At 36.6% G+C, this 18626-nt stretch overlaps 1 protein-coding gene across 3 annotated transcripts in view; it reads left to right on the top strand.

Annotated features, from left to right (window-relative positions):
- Window positions 1–18359, top strand: part of MIPEP (mitochondrial intermediate peptidase) — a 189802-nt gene extending 171443 nt beyond the window's left edge. For all 3 annotated transcript variants that reach the window (XR_011166757.1, XM_069080141.1, XM_069080140.1), the window contains one exon: window positions 18089–18359. Coding sequence is in view for 2 of the 3 variants with exons in the window: in XM_069080141.1 (XP_068936242.1) it covers window positions 18089–18183 (95 nt within the window). In the remaining variant the exon portion in view is untranslated. The remainder of the gene's footprint in view (window positions 1–18088) is intronic.
- Window positions 18360–18626: the final 267 nt, after the last annotated feature.

The following is an 18626-nucleotide window of genomic DNA, read 5'->3' as shown; positions in this document are numbered from 1 at the left end:
CACACACACACACACACACACACACACACACACACACACACACACACACTTGTCCTGTCCCGGGAGACATGATAGTGCAACTGAATGGTTGATAGCATTTCATCTTTTACCCTTATCATCTCTGATACATGTTTAGTTCCCAACCACTCAGTCCCATTCACCTTAATATCTTTACTGCTTTACCATTGCTGTTCACCATTGTTTGGTACTAAATGTCCCTGTCCTCCTAAGAACCCTCTTCATCACCTTGGAGATAGCTCACAATTTATGTTCTTTCTTTAAAATGGCATTCAAGATTTTTATTTTAATATCACATTTCCAAATATATATCTCTCCCCCCCCTCTACCCAATGCTACAAAAAACATAAAAAGAAAAAAATCAGTTCAACCAACCCATCAACCAAGTCTGGCAACATATGTAGTATTCTATCCCTATAGCCCCCCTTTGGAGAGATGGGAAGGAGTTGCATTTTTCTCAGTTCTGGCATTGATAGAGGACTTTAGGCATTGCAAAGTGCTTTGTAAATATTACCTCATTTCATCCTCAAAACAACCCTTGGGAAGTTGGTGCTATTATTACCCTCATTTTAAAGATGGCAAAACTGAGGCAGTCAGATTAAGTGGCTAACTCAATGTCACATAGCTAGTGATTGTAGGTGGGAATTGACCTCAGGTCTTCCTGACAGCAGGGCCAATACTCTGTCTTCTGGGCTACCTAAGTGTTAAGCTTAATTATTTTAATGCTATTGCTTAGTTCATATTGATATAGCTTAGCTTCTTTTTTTGTTATTGTACTTTCTGTTTACATTGCTGGACTCCTTGTTCATATTGTTTTCTCAGTTCCATTTACTTAACTTTGCATCATTTCATACCGTGTTTCCCCGATAATAAGACACTGTCTTATTAATTTTTTTGGACAGAAAAACACCAGAGGGCTTATTTTCAGGGGAGGGCTTATTTTAATGAACATTGACAGCAATTTTAATAAACAGGTAAATGTGAACAAAAAAATGTGCCTTTATTCAATAAGCTTGGAGCGCGGCGTGCGTTTGGGGGGGGGGACGGTGCATACAGAGGGTACCGTAATGTAGCGTGTAGCGCAGGGGATCACCTTCACTACAGTAGCAATCTCAATAAGGCTTATTTTCGGGGGTGGGCTTATTTTAGAGGAATCTTACACAGTAAGGGGAGGGCTTATTTTCAGGATAGGTCTTATTATCGGGGAAACACGGTATATGCCCTTCCATGTTTCTATGAATTTTTCATAGTCATTATTTTTACAATGCAGTTAATAGCATTACATTCATATGAAACAGTGTGTGTAGCCATTCTCCACTTGATGGGCTTCTACTTTGTTTTCAACTCTTTGTTACCACAAAAAAAAAAATTGGGGTGGCTAGGTGGCGCAGTGAATAGAGAACCGGTCCTGGAGTCAGGAGGACCTGCATCCAAATCCAGCCTCAGACACTTAACACTTACTAGCCATGTGATCTTGGGCAAATCACTTAACCCCAATTGCCCTGCCTTTCCCCCTCCAAAAAGCAAAAAAAAAAAAAATCTACAGTGAATATGTGTGTATGTGTATATGTATATATGTTTGATTATGGGAGCTTTCTTTCTTTGACTTTTGAGGTTGTATGCCTAGCAAGCAGTAGGATCCCTGGGTAAAAGAATGTGAATTTTTTTTTTTTGAGCATCATTACAAATCTTTTTTCTAGAATGATTATAACCAATCCATAGTACCTTCCTTTCTTTATACAACTCTTCCAACATTGACTATTTCCATCTTTTGTCATCTTTGTAAATTTCTGGCCAAAAGATGAGGCCTCAGAGTTGTTTAAGTTTGCATTTCTTTCATTACTAGTATTTTGGAGCAATCTTTCATATGGTTGTTAATAGTTTGTAATTCTTTTAAGATTTGTTTTTTCATATCCTCTGAACAATTAGCCATTGGGAAATACCTCTTAGTCTTATATGTTTATATTCATTTCCAGTTTATCAGCCCTTATCAGAGATATTTGATGCAAAGATTTTTCCCCCCAGTCAACAATTTCCCTTCTTAGCTTGATGTTCTTTTCTTAAGTTAAAGAAATCCACGTGCTTTTCAATGTAATGTTCTTAATTTTTCGGAAAGTGGGTATGTATGTTTTATTGCTTATAAAGCACCAAGTACATGAACTAACACCATAAGTAATTGGTGATATACATTACACCAGACCCTCTTTCATTAAAAAAAAAAAAAGGTTTTTATTGATACCTTTTGGCTTTTTTATTCAAACTGCCATTTCCTAGTATACCACCCTGAACCATAAGGGCCTTTCATCATAGCTTTGAAAACATAGCTTTGATTTAACAAAATCAACCAAGACAATGACTAGATCTGGTGACATATATAACATCCTATACCCATAGTCCCTAACCTCACTGTTGAGAGTAAGGGAAATGTTTGATAAGATGGAACCAATTACATTTAATCTGAATTCACCTGCTTTTTAGTGTTGTTTTTATTTACATTACTGTAGTCATTGTATATCTTGTTCTCCAAATTCTTTTTTACTTTGTAGACATTCATGCAAGTCTTCCCATGTTTGTCTGAATTCTTCATGCTCATTTTTAATTTATGTAGGTCCTTTATTTTTTAATAAAATTCTTAATACCAGACCAGACCAAGAAATCACTCCATTAAATGAATAACAATTGTTAAAAGTCCTAGAAAATGCTTCCATTAGAGTCATCAGAAATAATGACTACAGGTGAATTGAGAGAGAGTAATTTTTTTTTTATTGGCAGTATTCTTTATTAAAAGAAGTCAATTGTTGGGGCTGGTGCTAGGCAAAATTATAATGTGGACCAGATTTGTCCCCTTGTTTTTGCATTACTCATCTCCAGCCTCCAAACCTAATACCTGATAACTTTATAGAACTTTTGAGGACTCCTCCCCAGGGAGATTATTAATAGAATATTCTATTCTACAGTCTATTATATTCTAGACATTTCATCCTGAACTCTATATTAAAGCTTACCTATCCTAAATCCAATTCTGTCTAGGTCCATTCTTCCTTTCAAGTTATAACTAGCTAATCTGATAAACTAATGCAGAGATAATTGTTAATTATTGATGTTTAAAAAAAAAAAGGAATGGTTTTTGTTTCTAAGAAGAAACTGGAGTCATCAAAAGAACTTATCAAGGTATTCTATAACTGATTTACAGAACACTACAGTTTCCAAAAGTAAGAAACTTTAGAGGAGAAGTGGAATAAAAGATATCATCAGGGAAACACCTAAGGGGAGTGGGGGGAGAGATAGTCTGGCCATTGTTGTTTGTCCCTCATTCTCAAAAAGAACCAGTAACATCATGGTGTGATGTCTTGACTAGTGAGTGAATTGAATTTAAGTGAGACAGAGCTGCACGTAGTCAGTCTCACTCTTTTCTCCAGTCATCAAAGTTCAATGGCAAACCAAAAGTTAAGACGATTGGTGATGGCCTGGGATGTAGTAGATGACCTTGACCTTTCTAAATTAAGGTCTTTTCTGGACCTCAGTTTGTCTGAGTGCTATGGTAAAGGCAAAAAATTCAGGCTAACAGCCTGAGTTTTCCACAGGTATCTTTTAAAAGAAAGCCTCCAACACATTAGGTCAACTCCTTGTGACTGACCTATAGAAGAACATGGACAAATGTTGCATAGAATGAGCAAACATGGATGGATTGTGATCTGCATCACTGGAAGGAACATGCAGATTTATAAATGTACAAATTCATTTGAGTATATTAGTAATATGTTTTATACCAATTATTCTATTTTTGTGTTAGGCTGTGAATCTTCTTGTGATTCAATTTATTTTTTCCTTTGTGAATTTATAAGCTTTGCTATGTGGAGAAGAAAAGTTTATTATTGACAATGTTGTCTATAGTTGCTTTGAGCATAATTTAATTTACTTGTTTATAGTATGTGTTTTTAGTTCTGCTTCATCATCTAATAGGATAATTGACAGCTTTTTAAAAAATTTACCAAGCATGTATCCATTTTTATCCATTCTAATTTTTATCCTTATGCATGTTTTTGCTTCCAGTATATGTTTCTTGTAAACAATAGTGTGGAGTTCTGTTTTCCTTTTCAGTCTATCAATTTCTTTAGTTTTATTGTTTAATCCATTCACATTTAAAGTTGTGAGAGTTAGGTTTATATTTTCCTCCATTTGTGTTTCTAATTTTGTTTTGTTTTTTTCTTTAATTAGGATTTTCCCCCTTCTTTAAAGTCAGTATTTTGTGCCTATGATTAGTTTTATTTTATTTATATACTTTAGGGTAACCCTTCTCCCATAAGATATTCCCATCTTCAAGATCTTTTCTCTCACCTTTAACTAGCCTTCTTCATTTTTGTCAGCCCCTTCCCTAGTTTTGGAGTTTTACTTATACATTTTTAAAATTTTATTATGTTATCTAATTCTTTTCACACTTCCCCCTTATTTTTCCCTCTCACTTAAATGGTTAATTCTTAGTCATATCTCTTCTTATTTTCTTCAACTTCTTTTGTTTTTAGAGTTTTCTTAGACTTTTTAAAAAGAGTATTTTTTTATCATCCTCTTCATTAATTCTCTTTCTTGTCTGTTCAGAACTGTTTCTTTGATTCATTAAGTTTATATTTTATTCATGGTTTGTATTATGTTTTATTTTGTTTTGTACTTGATTTAAAGCTTCTAAAATACCAAGCTTAAATTTCTTTTTCTAATTAATTTTTGTTATTTCCTTTATAGAGCTTTACCTCACTCTTTTTTTTTTCGTGTTGTACCTCACTCTTAGTATCAATTCATGAGGGAAGTAATGAAGAGAGAAGCATTGCTCCATAATAAAAATTCCTCCGTGTCTCAAACAGTGTGGTCTTCTTCTGCTCTTGACCCTCTCCACAATTATTTTATTTCCCATTTGCAATGAAATCACCTCTTTGGTTCTACACTATCTTACCCTCCTGGATGCCAATTACCTCAGAAATTCCAAGATTCCTTCTCCTGAGGCAGGATAGTTGTCCATGGAGCATAACAGTCTGATGAAATGGTTCTCCCTTATGTATTGTCTCCCTGCAGAATAGTGTAAGGATAAGATCCCCATCTCTCATTGCAGAATATACCTCTTCACTCATAGGAGTTCTCTCCAGTGGGACACAGTCTCCTTATTAGATTGAGACTAGCCCTTTCTTTCTCCTTGTTTCAATCAGTCCTTTGGTACTTGACCCATTCTCCTGTAGCCTTCTCCTTGTTGAGAGACCACTAGAATAGTATGCCCACAGACCTGTGTTCCACTTTCCCTTTCCCCTTTTAGGTTTCCTCCTGTTCTGTAATTTAATGTCATAAAATACAGTGATTCATTTGTAGGAATGTTTGTGGAGCTGGATCTGTAGTATTTCAAGCATACTCCTCCACTGTCACTTCTATATCTTTAAATTCAACTTCTAAAAAAATGCGTGCTTTTAGAAAATAAAACCTCTTAATTGGCCTTCTGTTTTTTTTTTTAACTAAGTCAATTGATGTCTCTTTCTAGTTTGTTTGTTTTTTTTAATTGTCTCTAGAGCTTGGATAATTTATTTATTTATTTTTATTGATATTTGTATTTACCTCTTGTGGTGTTGTTTGAAGTGTTTGCATGTCAATAGTCTGCTTATATTTTTGTGTTTCTTGTTTTTACTTTCGTCACAAAACTTCAAAGGTTTCTCATTTCTTGAATGACTGACCATCTTTTTTTTTAATTGATAATTAGGGTTAGGTTTGCAGAGTGAATTTGTCTTTTTAGATTGCATCTTGAGCTTCTTTGGTTTTCAGAATATATTACTGCATTCCCTTCTGGTAGGTTCAGAATAATCTTGTGTTATTTGAATTTCCTCTCTTTTATATTTGAATTGCTTCCACCTGGTTGCTTGCAGAATTTGTTGTTTTGTCATTAGAATTGTTAAATTTAACCACTACATATATATTTTGGGATTTGAATCAATTCAGTTCAATTCAGTACATATTAAAGTGTCTGTTGTGTTCCAGGCATTGTGCTAAATTCTGGGGATTCAAATTAAGAAAAAGAGACAGTCCTTGCCTTCAAAAAGCTTATAATCTGGGGCAGCTAGGTGGTGCAGTGTATAGAACACCAGCCCTGGAGTCAGGAGGACCTGAGTTCAAATGTGGCCTCAGACACTTAACACAAATACTAGCCGTGTAACATTGGGCAAGTCATTTAATCCCAATTGCCCTCCAAAAAGCAAAAAAAAAGAAGAAGCTTATAATCTAATGGGGGAGGTCAGGGGTTATATTTTCTCTGGAGTTGAAGCCCAGCAGAGCAACTGGTGGAAAATGGAATTAACAGGAAGGTATGAGTCCTTTGTAAAATAAGGCTTTGGAAAGGATTTAGTACTCTGCCCTCCAGTCAGAGGGGATAGGCAACTGAGAGTTAGTTGAGAAAATGCAGAGTGTCAAAACCTGAGTCATTCTTCATAGTGATCAACTTAACCTAAGTGGGTAGGGCTTGTGGGAATGAGGAGGACATGTTGTTCACTGGAATTGAAGCCAAGCAGAGTCACTGGTGGAAAATGGAGTTATCAAGAAAGTTGTGAGCCCTCTATAAAGGAAGGCTTTTGGATAGCATAGGGCTTTTGTTCTGGAGGCAATCTGGATTCTTTCAATTGGCACTTTCTTTTCTGTATTCAGAAGTTCTTGGTGATTTTTCTTATATCATTTTTTGCATTATTGGCTTAGGTTTTTTGAATTGTCACTATAATTCTGGGAGACCTCTGATCCGTAAGTTTTCTCTTCACATCTTGTTTTCCAGAACAAAGTATTTTGCTTATATAGATATCACATGTTCTTTTAACATTATTTTTGCATTTTGCTTCTTTCTTTCAGACTATCTTCCCAAGTGGAATTCTCTCTTCTTACTTGCTTCTTTGAAGACAATGCTATAGATTCAAGTTTTCTCATTCTATAAATTATTTCTGCTGTACAAGCCATTCTGCCCATTTATTATAATGTCTCTCAGTAGTCTGCTTTTTCTCTTGATCCATCCTACAATGGTTCCGTGCCCTTTTGGGAAGCCACTGTGTTTATTATGTCCCATTAGGTAGGTGCTGGTTCAGTTTTTATTGTCACAAAATATTTGTTTTGAGAAATTTGTAATCTTTTGGATGTTTTGGTATTCACCTTCCCTTCTAATCCTAGCATTTTCTTTCTTGATTTAGCTGCTTTCACTCTAGTTTTTTAAATTGAATTTTCTTCCTTATATTACCCTGTCTTCCACTTTCTTAATTTTCCCCTTTTATAATGGAATTTATCCCCATGGCTGGACACCAGTGCTATCTCAGCCTCCTCCTACACTGGGGAATTTTCACCAGTGTTGACCCTGGCCCCAAGTAGATTCTGAAGAGATAAGACTGGTCCACACATGTGGTTACACCAGGCTTCAAGCAGAGGGAACTGGAACCCATTCAGACCCAGTCCTACCCAAGTTTGCACCATTCTTTAGTCCTCTGGCTATCCTGAGTAGCATCCTCAGATTTTTGCAGTGTTGGGAGGAAAATAAAGTTTGTATTCCAGGCAGAGCTTCTGTAGCTTTGGCAGTTCCCAAGCTAGATGCTGCCTTAGACAGAAGGGAAGTTCTCCCTCCCCAGTTCCTCCAGATGGCAGGGCACAGTCAATGTTCACTACATGTTGTGACAGGATGATGAAGAAGGCCAAGAGAGACTATAGTAGCAGGGAAATCTCTTGAGGAGTTTCCAAAACACAAGCCTGTGAGTTGATTTGTGTGTCCTGCAAGGGTATAGAAGCTCACAGGGGTTGGGTGCTAAGTAAGAGCCTTAAAGTTTGGTGTTTTCCACTGCTAATTCATAAAGCTGTTACCCATTTGGATTTCTCACTTTCTTGTCCTGTGGATATAACTGTAATTGCTCTACCTCTGGCATATAATTCCACTTTTTTTTTTTAAGTTAATGGGGACTAGAGAAAATTCTAGTTATTCATCTTGTTGGTCCCATGACCCGGCCATCCCAATTATGCCTTTTCTCCCTGCCCTCCAAGAAAATACATGCTTTTTCTCAGTGATTTGCTAGAGATCATGCTTGCTACCTTAGCTTATTCAAAGAAAGCACTTTCATTTAAATATGAATTTGAAGTTTGCTTTTAGTCATACAAAGGTAATATCTTTTAAAGCCCTTCAAATAATCTTACTCAAACCTAATTTTCCATGCTTTTTGCACGTCACTCCTTTGTTCACATATTCTCCACTCCAGCCAAACTGGCATACTTGTTGTTTTGGTGCCTTTGTGAAGTCTGTTCTCCACACTGGAAATGCATTTTCCCCTCCCTTGTGCATCTTAGAATCTTCAATTTCAAAGTTTATCCCAGGTGCCACTTCCTGAGGAAAAGTATACCTGATCCCCTCCACCCCCCAATTATAACCCTTCTTTCCAAATTAACATGTCCATATGTAAATGTTTACATTATATATCACTGCTTCCCTCCCCACCCCCTCAAGAATGTCAACTCCTTGAGGACAAGGAACTGTTTTTTAATTTGCCTTTGTGTCTGCTGCATCTAACACAACACCTTATACAAATGAGGTACTTTATAAATACTTTTTAGATTGAGATGGATTGGATTAGGTTAGATGATTTCCTTCTGGCACATCTGAAAGGTGATTTTTCTTAAATAGAGCATCATAGCAAGTTTTAATACCAGAGCATCCTCTTTGTTGGTTGGAGAATCATTTTTCTACTTTATATATGGTAGTTATGACACTGAGTCCTGCATTTGGAGTAGCTTCAGCATTACAGCACAGTTTCAATACTACAAGTAATGGCAACACAGAATAATAGCCAAGTAAATGAAATCTCTAGCTTGTTTAGTTATTTACCTAACTTAGACTTTGAAATAGCTCAGAGCTATTTAAAAGAATAAAATGGGCAAGAGCACCTGTGTTCTCAAAGACCTCCCTTTCACAAATGTACTGATGTTTGAGAGGGCGTGTATGTGTTTAGTGTGTGGGTGTGTATGTATGTTTATTTAAGAAAGACATTGCGCTTCAAAAGAAAAATGTTTTGTAATCCACAATGTAATTTTAAATGGAAATTACTCAATCCCACAATGAAATTAAAATAAACTAATATGTAAACGGAGAACACATGTATGTGTATGGATTCTCTCTCTCTCTGTGTCTCTCCCCCCCCCTTTCTTTCCCTCTCTCTCCCTCTCCTTCTCTTTCTCCCCCTCTTTCTCCCTCTCCCCCTCCTCCTCTCCTTCTCTTCCCCTTCTCCCCCTCTCCCTGCCCCTCTCCTTCCCCCTCTCCCTCTCCTTCTACCTGTCCCTTTCCCTCTCCTTCTTCATCTTCCTCTCTGTCTCTCTCTTACTGGATCAACTTTCATGCGAAAAGGTCCAGATCTTCCATTTGACTTTCAGTTAGGAAATCCTGATCTCAGCCACAAGGAGATGACTTTAAGGACAACAGTAACTTAACCCAGTCTACATAGGCTATGATAGTAAAGGTACCTGTGTGGGAAGGAATGTCATTTTCAGGCAGATAATCTGATTTTCACAATTATTACACCTGATTCAAGATAGTTGGTAACTATCTTTAATAAAAGTATGGGTAAACCAGCATTCTAAATAAGGAAAAAAACTTCAAAGAAGAGATGAGCCATATAATTGCCTTAGGCTTGGGAGTGACAGATCTGGAATGAGAATACTGATCTCATAAAATTCACTTAAGAGTTTTACCTACTGCCAGGCTTGTCTTTGTAGATTCAATTTGAAATCAGTCTAATCTCGACTTGGCATATAGAATTACTTTAACTTATAAAATGCTCTTTAAAGATTTCAGTGACTTTGTTCTTATTGGTGGCTATAATGGAGGAAATTCCATAATCCAAAGTGAATCTAGTTAGAATGTAGTTTTTTAGGTGGCGCAGTGAATAGAGCACTGGCCCTGGAGTCCAGAGGACCTGAGTTCAAATTTGGCCTCAGGCATTTGTCACTTACTAGCAGTGTGACCTTGGGCAAGTTGCTTAACCCCAATTGTCCTGCCTCCTCCTCCCCCTCCCCCCCCCAAAATGTAGTTTTTTTTTCTCAGGTGCAAACAGCTCTTCATTATCTGAGAAGGGGGACTTTCTTATTTATCTGTTTGTATCCAGTGCTTAGCGCAGTAATTTGCATATAGTAAGTAATTGATAGATTTTTTTTTTCATTCATCTATGGTAAAGAAAGATCAGGACATCAAATTACTTCACCTCTGAACCTGTTTGCCCATATATAAAGGGAAGATGTAATACTTGCCTTGCCTACCTCATCGGGCTGCTGTGTTGATGAAATGAAAGCACTTTCTGCTTTGTAAATCATTTATAAGACATACATATAAATTGTGATACGTTATCATACCCACAGTAGACTAACACATTTGAGGCTTTGATTTTCCAAAATCTTTGCTCCCCCATTGCTTAGGAGGAGTAGGTCAGAAGCTTGAGCCAGAAATTAGGGAGGTGCATTCCTAAGACAAGCAAAGGGCCAGAAGATAAATGAACAAGAAGTGGAACTAGGTAGCCCCCATGGAGGCTCATACTCCACAGTCCCAGGTGCAGCTTCATTATGTCCTAGATGGTGTTGCTGCTCCTGCAGCTGCTGCTGCTCTGACTCCTACTAACTCCACCTAAGTGCCTGAGCTTGCTTTGCCTCAGCCCTCTCCTGACTCTGGAGTCTTGCCACAGGTATGTTCTCCCTCCTCACTTCATCAGCCTTCTGGAATCTCTGGCTCCCTTTAAAGCTCAGACACTGACAGGAGATCTTTCTAGAATACTGTGTTTATTGGGCTCCCCCTTCCTCCTGAAAAAGACTTTTTTACATCTATGTCTTTTGTGGGACAGCTGGTGGCACAGTAGAGAGAGCACCTGGTCTGGAGACAGGAGGAACTGGATTCATATCCAGCTTCAAACAATGAATAACTATGTGACTCTGGGCAACTCACTTAACCCTCTTGCTATCAGTTTCCTCACTTGTAAAATGAGTTGGAGAAGGAAATGGCAAACAGATCCATAATCTTTGCCAAGAAAACTCTCGATGGGATCATGAAGAGTTGGACACAACTGAAATGACCAAACAGCAAAAATGGACTTTGTATGAAGAGGCAGAATGGCATAGTAGATAGAGAAACCCTTCCTTAGAGTCAAGAAGACCCAGGTTCAAGTTCTCCCTCTGACACTTACTGGCTTTGTGACTCTGGGCACATCATTTAACATCTCAGGCAGTCCATTAAGCCTGGAAGTTGCAGTCTACATTGGTAGGAGTTTCCCATCCCAAGTTCCCTATACGAGTAAAGTCATAAGTCTCATCCAATAGTTTGTATATATTCCTGTATATACCTTGTTTCCTCAAAGTACAATGCGGTAAATCTCCTTAAGAGCAAAGACTGTTTAGGGGTGAAAAGGTTTGTTTTGTTTTTGTTCTCCCAGTCCCTTACACGGTACCTAGTACATGGTAGGCTCTTAATAAATGCTTGTTCAATTATATATGTGTAAGGTTTTATTATTTGCCTTTCTAGCCTGTCTTTTAGAGAAATTGCTCAGCAGTTGCAGCTCCTGTGCTGAAGATCCTCCCTTCTGGGTGGTAACTGGGCTAAGTCTGAAGTTCAAGGACAATAAGGATGGTGATGAGAAAGAGGCTTTCTTAAAGTTTTTTTCTTATAAATGTTTTTACATAGAATAAGTTACTATTTCCAAAATACTTCCAGTCAAAATCTGCATTCTTCTCTTTATACTAAAACCACTTCCTTTAAACTTCCAAAGTTGCCCTCTTTTTTCTAGTATTTTAGAACTTGGGGAACTAATGTCTGTTTGAGTTGTCTTCACCTTTCATTGAGATTTTATCAATTTAGATCATATTACTTGTCAACTGCCTTTTTTTTTCCATTAGAGGTCTAATTAATTTTCATCCTGAACCCATTCTAGCCTCTTGGTCATATATTTTAGTTCTGGCATTTTACCAGCTCCATTAAGTCACTTGAGTTGTGACAACCAAAACTTCACATCGTATTACAGCTACCGGAAATACCATGGTTTTGGATAAGGGCAAGGTGATGCTTCCTATTTTGTTTGTAGTATCAAGTTTCTGTTTAATTTTCTGAACAAAACAGCAGTATAAATCTGCCTTGATTAGCATTTTAACTTGTATTTACCTTACACAGAAATCATAGAATCACGGGCGGCTAGGTGGCCCAGTAAATAGAGCACCGGCCCTGGAGTCAGGAGGACCTGGGTTCGGATCCAGCCTCAGACACTTAACACACACACACACACACACACACACACACACACACACACACACACACCCCTAGCTGTGTGACCTTGGGCAAGTCACTTAACCCCAATTGCCCTCCTAAAAAAAAAAGAAATCATAGAATCTTGGAATTGGAGGAAACCTTAGAGGTCATCTATATAAAACCACTTTATACTATCCTTTAAAAAGTGGTTATTTCAGACCCTCCTCTTTCCCTTGCCCCCTCTGCCCCACCCCCCAAAAATTGTCATCTCATCTTTGAATATTTCTAAGCAATAGAAAATGTACTGCTTCACAGTAACCCCCCATTGTGGGATAGTTGTGATTATTGAAAGATCCCTCCTTACAGCTAACCCAAGAAAGACTGGGTCTGTCTTTGGAGTCAAACAGAAGAGATCTAATTCTTCTACTTGAAAGCCCTTTGAATATTTGAAGAGAGGCATCATCTCCCATTGACTTATCTTCTTTAAACTATCGCCTGTTTTTTCCGCCACTACTGCTATTAGATAGAGGTGTTACCTACACACACATAGAAGAAACTACGCTCTATTTCCTAGTCATCTTAGGGTGTCATCTTAACACGACTGCTAATATCCATGCCACATACAAACAGTTAATAAAGTCTTTGGTAATGATGATATTGCCCATGGCACTGGCACATGATGGGCAAATTGAGTGAGTAAATAAAACCATAGAAATGTTCCTGGTGATTTCAGTTTATAATTTCAACTCAGTTTAACAGACACTTATTTAACACCAACTATGTATAAGGCTCACCTTTATAGGAGGTGTCCCAAAAGTCTTGGTGCAGTTTTAAGCTATTAGAACTTTATTAATAAATTCATTTAACAAATTTAATAACTAATTTATTTAACCCTTTGATATATGTTTAGATGTGCAACTGAGGCAGTCGGAGTGTGGCCCTGAATCAGTCTCTAGAGCCTTAGGTAGTTTAGACTTTGCTTTAATCCTAGGTTTCACCAGTTTTAATATAAAATCTTTAATGTAATTTAACATTTTAATATGAAGTTTTAATAGCTTAAAACTGCATTAAAACTTTTGGGACACCCTATATAGTGTTTTCCTCATAGCAGCCTATCAGGGTTAGTACTAGTGTTACTCTTCTTATTTTACAAATGAGGAAACTGAAGCCCAGGAGTGATTTGCTGTCACATATTGGAACTAGGATTTGGATTTGATCTAGTCTCTTCTCTCCAGGTTTCCTATTATAGCATCCATAAAGCTTTTAAGTCAGTCTTCTTATAAGCTCTCTAAAGGAAGGAATGGTTGTTTCTTTTTTTTTTTTTACCCTTTATATCCCTAGCACCTCATGCAGTACCTAACAAGCTCCTTATTAATTCTTGCTTAATTTAATTGTTTCTGCTTTCATTAGAGTCATTAGTATGATACCAGCGTTTACCTGAGCAGAGGTCATTGATCTAATTGAACCACTTCTATCTTGGTTACCCAAGCAGAGTTCACTGTTACATTTAGGGCTTGAAGTAGTACTAGTTAAGGTATCAAAAAAATCCCCTTCTTCTGGAGAAGACCTAAAACTCTTATTTCCTTCATTTGTTTCCTTTTAACTAAATAGCAAATCTGTGGATAAAATATTCATTTCCTAATTTTTCTTATCTTAATGATACAGAAAGCCTTCTCACCTCAAGAACTGGTAAAACCTGGGGATAAGTCATAGTCATTATCAAGATCCAAACAAGGAAAGTCTGATGTACCTCAGGCTCTAAAGACTGATTCAGAGCCATACATGTGACAACTGTCAAAAACTGTGCCTCCATTGTATATCCAAACCCATACTCAGAGGGTTACCTAAATTCATATTTACAAATGTGTTTGCCATCTAAATGTGAGCTTTGTGAGATTATATATTGCAGAATTGGAGAGGATGAAATTAAAAACCATGAGAAATTTGAAGTATTATCACTTTGTTTCCTGTATTGAACCTCATTCCTGGGTTGGAGAGAGTATTTTCCTGGTGATAGCATTGATGTATGCATAGTTAGAAGACCCTTGAACATGTAAGGACTTCTGTAAGTGAAGCATTAGCACAGATACCTGGAGGGCACTCACAAAACATCTTAAGTACAAATCTATTAGCTGCCAACATTCAAGTTGAAGCCATAGTAAGAACCCTGAAGCAACAGCTTTGTTGAGCTCCCACTGTCTGCCTGGCTCTGTAATGTGTAATCCAGAACACCCTCAACTCATGTTTTTCCAAAAGTACCTGCCTGATTGTTGTCCTATTCCACATAGCTCTTGTTAATACTGGCTTGTACTCCTTTTCAGCAAAGCCTTTCCTTTTATCTCCATCCTTCATGGCCTGTAAATACTGCTTTGTTGTCTATTTGTAGAATGAACTCTGTAACATTGATTTAATTGGGTAGTACCTGAAATTAAAAATTGAGAAGGTGTACTGGTTTGAATGACAGCAATTTAAGCAGTGTCTTTATGTCATACATAAAGAGAAGTTTAAGAAGGGTATGAGAAAGTACATGTGGCATTGGAAACCAGCTTGACTTACTTTTCCTACTTGTGACACATTGAAGATCAATTGATTGCCTAATAACAAAAAAGCCTCTTGAAAAGTGAACTGTCTTCCAAGGGGTCAGGTTCTCATACTCCCTTTTCTGTAACTTGATCTCTGCTTTAAGTTGACAGATATTACAAAGAAAGAGATGCCATGTGGTACAGTTTGGAAAACCTAAAGAAAAGCTTAAAATTCTTTGAATATCATCATTTGTTTTGGTCTGCCTTTGCCCTGGCACCTCAGAGTTATGAAAAATGCATAATTTGAACAAAATGGGCAGATGACAAAATGTATTAATTCACTAAAATTTTTTTCTTAGCCCCCTTATCACTGGTAAAATGGGGAGGGAAATAGAGGAAATCATCAGTCTTTCCATTCCCTTTGTTATGTATACTATTCACTTCCCTGTGTTAGATAAATAAATAACCGTCTTTACTTGTTATGGTATTTCCTTCTTTTCTGTTAGCATTTTAAGATAAGCATAGTACAGTTTTGTCTTGCTGTGTACTTGCCATTAATAGTTTCTGCATGTTTGCAAAGTAGTTTTCTTCAGGCCTCTGGACTAAGGATAGAGAGAGTTTCTTCCTCCTATTTTTAATGATTTCCACAGTTGAATCTGTTTTTTAAGCTCCATTCACTATGGAATCCAACATCTGCATAATTTCTGAGTTTTTCTTCCAGAACAGCGAGTATTTAGCCCATATTTAATAAAACTCCAAAGCCAAAAAGAACTTTGTCAACAATTAAAAATCAGGGCCTGCAGATTCCTTTTTACCATGCTCCCACGTTAAAACCAGCTTTGTTTTTCATATTTTTAATAGTCTGTAAGCATTGGGTTTTTCTTTTAATTCATGAACTGTCTTTAATTCACAAATCTCATGTTCATACTTGCAGAACACATTTAAATCTAATTAAAGTCAGAATACTGTGAGAACAGAGCAAGGACATTCTCCCAATCGCCTCAAGTCTTGATGTCTTTTCTTGCTGGGGTTTTTTTTTTTTGAACTATCATCTTTAACCATTACATTACATGCAGAATCACCTCTAAGCTGAGCCAGTTGACTTTAGCCAGATTTTATTAAAAGGAGACAACAAAAGTATTTTTCTTTCATTGTGCCTGCTATTATTATCATTCTCTAAGAAAAAGAAATGGTTTAAAGACATGTAAAACTAGAGGAGGTGCTTTAGGTGTGTCTGTAGGAGAGGGTAGGGTAAGGTCATATTTATATTGTCAGTTTGGTGAGTTGAAAATGAGCCACTTCAAAGAAACACTAGGGTTATACTTAACAGTAAGGGTTAGCTCTGAATGAACTAGATTTAACTTAGGACAATTCCTGTAACTAGTCATTTCACCATAAAAATATTTCAGATATTAAAAGGAAGAAAAACAGGCTAACAAATTGATGTGTCTTGTTATAGTGCAATAACTAAAAATAACTTACGCCCTCATGCAGCCATTGTGTTTTATACAGAAAACATGTTTTTGCTATAAAAAGTATAATATGCTTTCTACTACTAATTGAAGCACCAAATTCCAGTCCTTTTTTTTTTCCCTAAAGTTTTTTCTGACTTGTAATCAGACCAAGTTTAACTGGTTATGTATGTATCTAAAGGGTATGTGTTAATTTACTATTTATACATTTATCTATTTTAATGCGAAACCATTAAGTCATCAATGACAGCTGGTCAAGCATGGCTGGACTGGCACATTTGCTTCTTTAGAAATTTTTTGTCCTACAGGGAAATGGAATTCTAAATGTTAGTGTCTGAAATGAGTTTTCCAGTCAAGATAGAGCTTAGATCAAAAGGAAGATGTTTGGATAGCTCTAAAATCCAAATGAGACAGTCTGCCTCGGGAGGTAGTAGGTTCCCCTCACTTTTGAGTCTTTTAGCAAAAACTAGGTGATAGTTTTCAGTAAAGTATTTTTTCATATTTATTTATAATTCTTACAAAATTCTGAATACATAATATGAGTGAGAGGTGGCCTTTTTATCCCCCGGTAACAACATCAGATGCTCTGTTATATAGTCTACTCTTGTATTTTAATGTCATTAAGAATCTTGTTCAAACCCTGAAGTATTCTTGGCCTTCTAGAATTTGGGTGTGGCAACAGGGTTGGTTTCTTGAGACATTCTCTAAAGGATGAGTGGAGAGAAAACAATAGTCTCATCTTTTGTGAAGCTTCCCTCCATCCACCCCCAGTCAGTAAAAACTTTTCCCCACTCACACTCACATATCGTTTTGTTTTTTGAATCCCTCTGATGTACTTGCCATGAGTATCAAATAATATATTTATAAAGAGCTTAGCACATAATAGGTACTATATAAATGCTCTATTCCCTTCCCTTTTTAGTTATTACTATGTAGAGGTTATCTATATTTTTTTCCTCCCTATAGTCTAAGTTCCATTAGGGCAGGGAATGTTTCTTACATGAGTTTTGTATCTTTCCTATCACATAGCAAGATTCTAAACAAAAGATAATTATAGATTCATTTAATTGAATTATTGGTGAGTTGCAACCTGGAAGAAAGAAACTAATGATTCTGATAAAATTTTTTCATGGCAGAATCAATGCTTAACTGATATGTATGAAATGTTGTAAACTACAAATCCTAAACCTTAGCAAAATTAGTTGAAAAATCTACCAAATCTGTTTCCCAAGAATATTGTAATATCAGCAGGTTACAATATTTCCAAATACAATAGGAATATCAATGGAGTGCCAGGTTTGGGCTTTTGAATATTCTTGCCAGAAATGCCAACCCAGATGTCAACATGGAAAACAAAAATGTAAGAAAAAGTAGTTCAGAACCTTGCAGTGTTAAAGGGAGATGGCGGTACAGTAATTAGAGGGCTAGGCCTGGAGTCATGAAGACCTGAGTTCAAATATGGCTTCAGCTGTTTACTAGCTGTGTCACCCTGGCATGTTATTTCATTCCTGTTTGCTTCACTTTCCTTAAAATTTAAAATGGCGATCATGTAGCACCTGCCTTGCAGGGTTATTGTGAGGATCAAGTGAGATAATATTTGTAAAAAAAGAACTGAGCACAGTGCCTGACACATAGAAGGCACCATATTAATACTTATTCTCTCCCTTCTCCCCTTCTCCTTTCAAAAGGCTGAACAACCTTTAAGTTTGATCTGATCTGATCTAACTGTTGCTAATATAATGATTTAGTTCCTAAAAGTTTCATGATAATTTTACAAAATATAGATTAACTGATGAATATTTTCCCTTTCCTTCCTTCAGGCATGCTTCAAAAGAGTCTCTCCATTGAAGATTTTGTTGGTGCTCTCGTTTCAGACTTGGATATGGACTTTGAAACATACTTTATGGACTCTTGAATGATGTGGAAATACCCCATTTATTTTCATACAAATCATGTGGTTTAATAACTACATTGGAAATGGCCTAGCTATGAAAACTTGTTTCTTATTTTCAGTGTTCATTTTTATTACATAACAACTTCTGTAAACCCTTGTTAGAACTTGGAATAAATAATTTGTCCTATAATGAATAATGACACTGGCTTTCATGTTGATCGGCAAATTTCACAGACATCCATAAATCTTAGTCTGTCTACTATGTAGGTAGCTAGAGTAAATACAAACAATCTTTAAACATGCAGCTGTTAAATTTTAAGATGTGGGCATTTCTTTAGTACAATAGTTCTGTCCCATTGATCTTTAATTGTTTAAATTGGTGAGCTTAATTAAGAACAAAACTTTTTAAATACTGACTTAGACACAATTTTCGTACTCTGTGGAAGGATTATACATGTAATTTT

The sequence above is a fragment of the Petaurus breviceps genome, unplaced genomic scaffold (genome assembly GCF_028583685.1).
Source record: "Petaurus breviceps papuanus isolate PSGF00001 unplaced genomic scaffold, PetGlider_PUasm1.0 91133, whole genome shotgun sequence".
In the NCBI taxonomy this organism is placed as follows: Eukaryota; Metazoa; Chordata; class Mammalia; order Diprotodontia; family Petauridae; genus Petaurus; species Petaurus breviceps.
This window is presented reverse-complemented; position numbering and strand designations above follow the sequence as displayed.